The sequence below is a fragment of the Rutidosis leptorrhynchoides genome, chromosome 1 (genome assembly GCF_046630445.1).
Source record: "Rutidosis leptorrhynchoides isolate AG116_Rl617_1_P2 chromosome 1, CSIRO_AGI_Rlap_v1, whole genome shotgun sequence".
Taxonomy (NCBI): domain Eukaryota; kingdom Viridiplantae; phylum Streptophyta; class Magnoliopsida; order Asterales; family Asteraceae; genus Rutidosis; species Rutidosis leptorrhynchoides.
Window position 1 is genome coordinate 411395584 of NC_092333.1, and position 10791 is coordinate 411406374.

A 10791-nucleotide genomic window follows, 5' to 3' on the forward strand; every position below is an offset into this window, starting at 1 on the left:
CTCCTTTCATATGCGTCGAAGAGACGCAAGTCTCTTTTCAAGATCATCGACATCGTTTGTAACAGAACTGAAAATTCGAAACAACAAATATTACTTGCCATCTAAAGTCTGAGTTTGCATGAACGCATAAGTGAAAAGGTGCATTCGTGCATCATTGCTAAAAAAATGCATGTGTCAATTGTTACTTTCGTAACGACATTCAAGTCTACATCTATTTCAGGCTATGTACTTTTGTTATTTTACTCGGAAATATTCCATAATCTAAACTTGACAATAGAATTAAAAGAGGTTACAAAGATCTACATTCGGCCCTTTCCTTAACATTTTTTAAAACGGTGTTTTAGTTAGGTGGTCTCATATCATCAATGTTAGACTTTCACACAATATTGTAGTCAATTAAATTCTGCAGACTGTTATTTTCTTTCAATTTGAGTGCTTATTTTCACACTATGCAGGTTGTTAATTATGAAGTGTCAAATACAATTTTAAACTAAAGTTACAAACTTTTTGGTTTACTACAAGCTAATAATTGGCATACCTGGGGGCTGCATTCTCAACTTTCTTGGGTCCAAGTCGACCTTTTGGTGCTGAAGATAACTGTAAAACAAAAGTGTAACGAATTAAATATGGCTAGACAAATCAAATTAATGCAAAATTCATAATTTAGGAGTTTGTAAATTGAAACACTTTTGCCCACCAACTCCATGCAAATCGACCCATTCAGTAGTAAGTGGTTAAAGTTGCTAGATATTTAATCTAAAGAGTAACATAACAATACACTTAAAAACCTACCTGTGATGCAACGCCTACACCAATCTCGTCAAGCACCTGTAACAGAACCAAAAAATGTTGGATAATTAATCTGAGCATGCAAGAAACTGAAAACAGAGATGCATAATCAATCCATACTTGATTTGTAAGGTTCTCTGTTTCCTCTTCAGCCTCATCTTTGTCTAAAGTTTCATCAATGGACTCAGACATCATCTCAATCTGTTGAAAAAAAAAATAACAGTAAGTTGTAAAGTCTGATTATTTGACTTAAAGTTGTAAGAATCAGAAAATTGGGTTTAATATGTATTAAAGGCATAAATAATGAAACTTACAGTCATATCCAGCTGAGCTGACTCCTTCTGGAAACTTTTAATCACTTTAATTTGTTTTCCAGGGGCCATTTCCTGAAAAGAATATAATTTATCATGTCAGAAAATATCTATGTCAATATAGGTTTAACACATTCTTCAATATACAAGATTCTAGTACGGTCAAATCAGGTTGGCTTTGATCTCTGGGTCAAATACTTCGACCCACCCAAAAATATGAAGTTTATCAAATATAGTGGCCGATTAGCCATAAATAAACAAATAAAAAAAAAAAAAAAAAAAAAAAAAAAAAAAAAAAAACCAATAATACTAGAGTGAATTTCAAATTGTACCTTGTTCATGGCAACCATTGCTTTTGTTGCACCTTTCATACCAGTAGAAATCGAAGTGTTGGCGTACAGAGTCTACAAACAAAAACATACAAGGCTTAATCTAGCAAGTATAGATAAATCCATGTGGCAATTGTCTTCATGGACTACAAAAACTAAACATACGATTATAAAATAACAAATATACAATTGGTTGAGACAAAGGAGGGGTTGCTTGCATAATAGACTATAGACTATTCTAATAATATTTGAGCATCTGAAAAGTAGTATGTACATAGTAATTATAATTATACTTGGTATTTGAGAGTTAGTTTTGTTGCAACTGGTACTAAACTTAAAATTTGACCTCAGATTATCAGGACTAGTTATCCAAACACTAAAAAAACGATTATTGCAACTCGAAAACACAATAATCAGATAATTATTTCAAAACACAAATCCAAAAAAACCCTTATTCCTAAAAGCATAAGGTTTATATACCTGTGTGTGAGTTGCTACACCTCTGATCTGTGCACGACTGCCTTGCAGATTTGTTATTTGCTGTCGTAGACGAACAAGCTGACGAGCTAATATCTTGGTGGCAGCCTAATCAATGAAAACAACTTCTAAATACTACGTATAATAATAGTAATAACTTGTAACAATTTTTGGGAAATGTACATATATATTTATACAACTAACGTAAGCAACACTAACCTCGTTCCCGGTCTTAGCTGTTTTCTTAATCTCCGCCACTAATTTCCTCTCCTGAAAATTAATGTCATGTATATGTAAACTCAATGAACATAAAACAAAATCGTGTGTATAATTATAATATACCTCCATCTGTAAGCTTGCAATTTCGCGCTCAATACCTGCAATTGCAGCATATCAAAACATGATAAGGAGTCAAAAAATGCAGTTATGAAAATATTAAACTAGTTTACTGAATAAATCGGGCCCTATTATAGTACTAAACTAACAACGATTTCCTAGTACTCAAAAAAACTAAATAAAGAATTGTAGTTTACCGCGTGTGGCGACAGACATTTCTCTTTTGCTCTCCCTCAGTGCATCTGTATACAACAAATATCAATTCATCAACAACAATATGTGTATGTATGTGTACGTGTGTGTGTGAAATTTGAACCTTCGAATGACCATTTATCAAAATCCAATCACAACACAATGTAATGTTTCCAGCACACCTCATCAATTAGGTAAATTTAGATTATAAAATTTTCAATTAACTAAATACTACTGTAAAAAATAGAGAAATAGGGTAAACTTACCCAAATAAAATGCATCATTTTTATGCCCAATTAGAAAAATTAGGGAACAACATAAATTAGCGCACACAAAAAACAGAAACATCGAAACTTAACATTTACTAGAGTAATTATTAATTTGGGAAATATTGAAAATATAATTATCAAATAAATTTAGACTAAAACAAAAAAGAGAGCAAGTAACTAAATAAATAATAATAATGGTAAAAATAGAAAATGAAAGGAGGAAGATAGAAAGAAAGGTTTGCCTTTAGGTGAAGTCTTCTTCTTGAAGATGTTGATGGCTTTCATTTTTTGGGTCGGTCCGTACAGATCTGAAGGGAACGAGTTTAGTAGTTTAGGTTAGTTTATTTAGCAGTGTGTGTGTTCTTTCAGGTGTGATTATTATGAACAAAACCTTTTTACACAGGGTCGGCTCACATTATAGCCGTTACGCTCTCAATTTACTATTATGCCCTTAACTTTACTTTATCTAATCATATATGGCCCCCACTGCTCTTCTTTAAACTTTTTCCTTGGGGGAATACCGGAATACTCCCAATATTCCGCAGTACTTACTATTTTCAGAGATTTTTACCAACTATGACGCCGTTATGATCATTTTTTAATAGCCACATCAGCTTTATCTCTTCTCTTTTCTCACCACTTCCTCTCATAATACTCTCATAACACACCATTGTCAACCATGACATACTTTCTCAATTTTTATTATTATTATTATTATTATTATTATTATTATTATTATTATTATTATTATTATTATTATTATTATTATTATTATTATTAAAGCAAATAAATAATTGTTTTTGAACATCACATTTATTAAATAACAATGATACGGTTACATTTTTTTATAAAAAAAAGACATAATTGAAAATAAACACAAGTACATAAAACAATAAAAACTACTCGTCGTCGTCGTCGTCGGATAACTGAAACGTTTTTTAGTATTTCTTGGTGATTCTTGTTCGGCCTCTCATTACCAAAGCGCGTTGTTCCTCCGTCAAGTCGGGTGCACATGGTTGGGTGAGAAATGACAAATTATCCAACATTTCACGGGTCTCGGTCGCGTCGTATAGCCTATCCATCGTCCGCCTAGTAGGGTTGGCGGATTCAATCAATTTTACACGAGCTTCGTGAAATGCCCCGTTCATATCGATTATAAACGATTCACAATAGTTGATTTCATTGCGAGGTATTTGACCTATATATGATAAGTTTTACAAACATTGCATTCGTTTTTAAAAGACAAACTTTCATTACATCGAAAGTTGACGACATGCATACCATTTCATAATATATCCAAACTATAAATGACTTAATAATATTCTTGTTGAACTCAACGACTCGAATGCAGCGCCTTTTGAAATATGCCATGAATGACTCCAAGTAACATCTTTAAAATGAACAAATGCACAGCGGAAGATTCCTTTAATACCTGAGAATAAACATGCTTTCAAGTGTCAACCAAAAGGTTGGTGAGTTCATTAGTTTATCATAAACAATCATTTTCAATAATATAATAAACCACAAGATACTCATATTTCGAAAACAATTTGTGCAGGTCTGCTCACTGCTGTAAAAATCATTCATACGAAATTAACACCTGGTAATCGACATTAACAAAATGCATCTAGAATATCCCCTGCATACAGGCATTTCGCAAACTGCATGCAAACAGCATACAAACGGGCCACTCTTTTAAAAATGACGGTTGTGTACACCTTACAAACAGGTCATTCCTTTTAAAGCTGGCTGTTGTATACTAAAATCGAAGTACTAAAGCAGTTCAAATTCTCTGACTGGGGCTTGTCAAGGCCCATAGATCTATCTTTAGGATTCGCGTCAATTTTGGGGTCTGTTCCCAAATTCTTAGATTACCAGACTATAAAGGGGTGATATCCGGTGTATTCGTAACTCAATCGTAGAATGTTTTTAAGTACTTGTGTCTATTTCGTAAAACAGTTATAAAAGCAGCGCATGTATTCTCAGTCTCAAAAATATATATATTGCAAAAGCATTTAAAAAGGGAGCAAATGAAACTCACGATACGATATTTTGTAGTAAAAATATGCATGCGACGGTATTGAACAATACAGGGTTGGCCTCGGATTCACGAACCTATATCATTTATATATATATTAACACATATAATTGTAATCAAACAAATTTATATATATATTTATTAGTGATATCATTTTATATTAATAACTTGTATGTTTCATAAATGTATTCATTTTATGTACTTTAAATAAATAAAAATATAGTTATATTATATGTATTAGATCTATATGAACACTGACGAAATGCCAACCGGGTATTACAATTGTTTACTATTTAAGCTCGAAATCAATTATTTTTAATATATTCTTTTTCTATATATAAACAGTTTTAAGTAGCAAGTTTAACAACTAAAATAAATATGTTATATATTTTTAAACAAATAGATTTAATATATTAACCTTTATAGACTAAAAGACATGACACATGCTGTAGTTTTAGTTTTACCCGATTGTAGTTTTGAGTTCGCGTTCACATTACAAATGGTCCCTCAACTTTGCCTATATTTCCACAACGGTCCCTACAGTTTACACTTTTTAAGTGGTAAAAAGTGTAAATATATAATTTAATTAAAATATAAAAAACTAATTCCACCCGAATTTATAACGGGCCCTATCTTCTCGCTGGGTACGAGTTAAATTTTTCAGAGACTACCGTCCAACTCGAAAAAATCTTACGAACCCAACGGAACTAAGTATACGCGAAACGGACACTTCTAAAAAAAACGCTAAACACAACGACAACCCGTATCTTCCCGCTCGGCATGAGTTAAATTTTTTCGACGGCAGCGTCAGACTCGAAATAATTTTATGAACAGAACGATACTAACTACGTTCGAAACGGACACTTTTTAAAAAACACTAAACACAACGACAACCCGTACCTTCATGCTCGCCCCGAGTTAATTTTTTTTTCCAGCACCATTATGCTTGAAATAATTTTATCAACAAAACGAAACTAACTACGTTCGAACCGGACAGATTTTAAAAAACACTAAAGACGACGACACCAACAACGACGCATAACACATGGCCTGTTTTCTCTTCTGTAAATAAAACTGCGTTAAATATGAATGCATTGGCCGAAAGCCCCCGCCGCATCGCGCGGGCTGATCCAGACTAGTTTCATATATTTACAAGTAATATTTATATAAATATTTGTATATATATATATATATATATATATATATATATATATATATATATATATATATATATATTGGTAGGATCAAGAGGGAAGTAACCAATCGGGGTGAAGCGGGGGGAAGCACATTTTTATTTTTTTTCGTTTTTTGAAAAAAACTTTTTTCACGAACATTATAGATTGGATGAAAATAAGAACATTTAGAAAAGACACTTCGTGATGAATGTTATTATTTTGGCGGGAAAACGCTCGGAGAAGTAATATATAACAATTATCGTGTTTTTCGAGCGTATGTTGAGGTTTTAGACATTAGGGTTTAGATATTAGGGTTTAGATATTAGGGTTTAGAAATTTAGGGTTTAGATTTAAGGTTTAGATTTAGGATTTAGATTGAGATTTTAACACGAACGGTTTAGAGTTTAGGATTTAGGGTTTAGGGTTTTGGGTTTGGTGTTTTGGGTTTATTCCATAAATCCAAAACACCAAACCCTAAACCCTAAACTCTAAATCGGGCTAAATTTTACTTCACAAAACATGAAGAAAAAAAACGTTAACATTCTTCACGAACAATATTATCTTGAATGTTATTTTTGTCGATCGTTTTCCCGCCAAAATAATAACATTCATCACGAAGTGTCTTTTCTAAATGTTCTTATTTTCATCCAATCTATAATGTTCGTGAACAAAGTTTTTTTTAAAAATGAAAAAAAAAATTTGCTTCCCCCCGCTTCCCCCCGATTGGTTACTTCCCCATTGATCATGCCCCTATATATATATACGTGTGTGTGTGTGTGTGTGTATATATATATATATATATATATGTATACACACATTTATAATAATAGTTTTCATTACATCGCATATTATTTTACATATTGGTTTTCAACAATTAAATCATATATTATTGCAAATAATATTTCAATTATTATATATATTTGTATTTAAATATATATGTATCTATTTACAATTTGTTGTTCGTGAATCGTCGAGAACAGTCGAAGGTCAATTGAATATATGAAAATTGTAACAACCCAAACCAAACCACGAACAACCCGCGTAAAATGTGAAATAAAAAAAAAAATTATGCTGTTCAGTTGGTGGCGCGGCGCGCCAGGTATTCGCGCGGCGCGCAGAATCACCTGGTGTGATGACCCGGAAATTTCTGACCAAATTTAAACTTTATCTTTAAATGATTTAATGTTTCCGACACGATAAGCAAAGTCTATGAAGTTGAATCTTAAAATTTTAGAACTGTTTCATGTATTCAATTACATTTGACTGCTCTCGACGATTCATGAACAATTATATGTATGTGTGTGTGTGTATATATATATATATATATATATATATATATATATATATATATATATATATATATATATATATATATATATATATATATATATATATATATGTACAAGTAAAAACGACTTTTCTACCGTAAAACACTATTTGCTACAGTAAAATGACTTTCCTACCGTAAAACACTATTTGCTACAGTAAAACACTATTTACTACAGTGAAACCGTATTTTGCTACAATGCTACCGTGAAAACGACTTTGCTACAGTGATTTGCTACAGTAAACGCTATTTACTACAGTAACACACTATTTGCTACAGTAAATACTATTTGATGTCAACGAACTAGCAAACAAAAACAGGATAAGGCGGCCATGCGATCGCATGGCAAAAACACTGAAAACTCATGCGATCGCATGAGGTACTGTAGCAAGCCACATACTATAAAAGCTCGATTCATTCCTCTGTATTATTTTTTTTATATTATTATTATTATTATTATTATTATTATTATTATTATTATTAAGATTAATATTATTATTATTAATCTTATTATATTATTATTATTAGTAGTGTATATACCTAAAATACTACGACGAGGTTATGAGCGTGTCACCTTCAAAATGGGTTTTTGAGCGGGATAGAGCTAAGGAAATTATGGGTTATTGTCAAAGAGGTTATGGGTAATGTTCGAGGGTATATTTGTGAATCAAATCTAGTGTTTATCATCTCTGTTGCGTCTACGTACTTTCCTACAATATTGAATCTCAATATTGATATGTAAGCACTCATATTTTATCTTTTATACATTAATTGTGTATCCATGTCTAGTGCTCGAGTATATATATTTATGCATGCTTGTATGCTAAATTTTGTCGTTAAACAGTTATGATGAATCACGAAGTAAATACATATATTACTGGTAAAAGGTATATGATATACATGTTTTTGGAAAGCTGGCGAAAAATCAATAACTTTTCATTTAGATATCGAATAATTTCGATGAACGGATTAAAAGATATGATCAACTGAATTATGACTAACGTTAATTGAAATTGCTTTTGAATCTACAATTAAGATTTAAACAACTTGTTTACGCAATTGATAAATTGGATTTTTGAATATTACCAACCGAGTAAATGAATCCTTATATAAGGTATGTCTCGTTTTGTTGAACTATTGTCAAAATTGACTTTTTGAAACGACTTTGGATAACTTTTGTATGTCGATCTCGAGCATTAGGATTGTTATACACTATGATCTGACCTAGCTTGATAGACATTTATTGACCAACATATGTTCTCTAGGTTGAGATCTACGGTTATTTGATATTCCGAGTTTCGGTCACGTTTTGGTGAACAACTTTATGTGCTGCTAAGGTGAGTTTCATTGCTCCCTTTTTAATTGCTTTTGCAATCTATATTTTTGGGCTGAGAATACATGCACTTTATTTTAAACGCAATGGATACAAGTATATACTAAATTCTACACCGAGTTTGAACCGAAAATCCCTTAGCTTTGGTAACTAGTAACTGCCGGTTATAAGAACTGGTGGGCGCGAGTAGTTGTATATGGATCCATAGGGCTTGATATCCCCGTCCGGGCTAGAGCACTAGCCTTTTAACGGACGTATGCTATTTGAGAAGCGTACACGTTGGTTTGCGTGTATTTATTAAGATGATTATACAAAGGGTACAAATTATATATACGTTAAGTTTAGTTACCAGGGTGCTCAATTTCGTAGAATATTTTGATAAACGTTTCTGGATGAAACAACTGAAATCTTGTGATCCACCTTTATACACAGATTATGCGAAACATTAAAACTATGAACTCACCAACCTTTGTGTTGACACTTGTTAGCATGTTTATTCTCAGGTTTCCTAGAAGTCTTCCGCTGTTGCTTATATGTTAGACAAGCTATGTGCATGGAGTCTTACATGACATACTTTTCAAGGAAACGTTGCATTCACCAAATTATCACCATGTATCTTATTTTGACTGCATTGTCAATGGAAGTACTATTGTAAACTATTATTTACGGTGATTGTCTATATGTAGAAATCATCAGATGTCGAAAACCTTTGATTTAAATATTCATTTATGGTGTGCCTTTTCAAAAGAATTCAATATTTACAAAATGTATCATATAGAGGTCAAATACCTCGCAATGAAATCAATGAATGACGTATTGTCCATATGGATTTGGAGCGATCGTCACACCTGGACAGCCCGCTGTCCCCGGAAGTCAATTACACGAAAATGTTTGACTTTTTCCCGACATAATTAGACAAAACGCTTCCAACCACATACTCATACATGTAAAACTAACACGTTCCATTAATAAAATTAGTTTTACGAAGAGGGGCCCACACGACCCAAATTACAAGTTTAATACATAACGCGAGTTTCGACCACAAAAAGTTTAAATGCCAAACGACACATCGAGCATGGTGTTTGGGGTTAAACTACCCAAGTCTCGGTCGAACTTCCAAAAGCTATAATCCCCGAGCCACTAATCCAAGCGAATACCTTTGCCCTTATCCAAGCCGGATCCTAAAAAGGTAAACAACGAGAGGGTAAGCTAACGCTTAGTAAATGCAATAATTATACATATACATATATAATATACCTACTTGCAAAGCACTTACACAAATACCTCATACACACTAGCAATATATATATAGCATACCATCACAAGTATAACTCTAAACCCTCCAAGATCACAAGCTAGCGCAACAATAGCATATATATAACCCGAATAATTTAACATGCTACACTACAACGCGTAATCATGGTTAACCAATAACACAAGGGAATGGTACTTCGAATTTCCCATCGGTGTTCGTAACAACCGTTAGTGTACAACGAAATATATCACTAACCCCTAGGCGACACGGACAACGAAATATCCATTCAAGCAATCGTTAGTGTACAACGAAATATATCACTAACTCTTGGGTGATTTGGACAACGAAATATCCATCGTTAGTGTATAACGAAATATATCACTAACTCTTGGTGGTATAGACACGTATACCCGGCCCCATCCCCCGCCCTACAAATAGATACATTATATACACACATGTATAATCATTCCACTCACCTTACGCCTTCGGTGAATCGATAAACCAAGCTTGAAACTTCAAGGTAACACACCTATTACAATGTACACATAATCAACACCCATTCAAGTTGGTCAAACTCGCAACACTCACCATCACTAGGACGTTTTGACCCATTTGGACACTTAACCCTAAAATTGGGTCAACTCACACCCAAAACCCTAACATTAGCCAAGATAGGTTTAAAACACATTTCAACACTAGGTTTATGCATTAATCACAAACATTAACTAACTTAGGTCCATTTTGACCCATTTGACCAATTAAAGTCAACATACCCATTTCGGGTCATCCCACACAACGCCCATTTACATATATATAGGTGTGCTAGCAATTTACTAACTAATTTAAGTTCATAAACATCAATTTAACACTTTGAAAACCCTAGTTAGTCATCTTTGAGTCTACTCGACCCAATTTCACCCAAAACCCCCAATTCACCCACAAATGGGTTTTAAGTTCATC

At 32.9% G+C, this 10791-nt stretch overlaps 1 protein-coding gene across 1 annotated transcript; it reads right to left on the reverse strand.

Moving 5' to 3' along the window:
• Window positions 1-6: 6 nt before the first annotated feature.
• On the reverse strand, window positions 7-3072 carry LOC139871833 (vacuolar protein sorting-associated protein 2 homolog 2). The gene is made up of 11 exons (XM_071859582.1): window positions 2946-3072; window positions 2440-2484; window positions 2249-2283; window positions 2126-2176; window positions 1910-2014; window positions 1433-1504; window positions 1104-1175; window positions 910-990; window positions 793-828; window positions 539-597; window positions 7-67 (listed from the first exon to the last, which is right to left on the reverse strand). The coding sequence occupies exons 1-11, from the start codon at window positions 2986-2988 to the stop codon at window positions 7-9; spliced, it is 660 nt and encodes a 219-aa protein (XP_071715683.1). The 5' UTR covers window positions 2989-3072.
• Between the last annotated feature and the right edge of the window lie 7719 nt (window positions 3073-10791).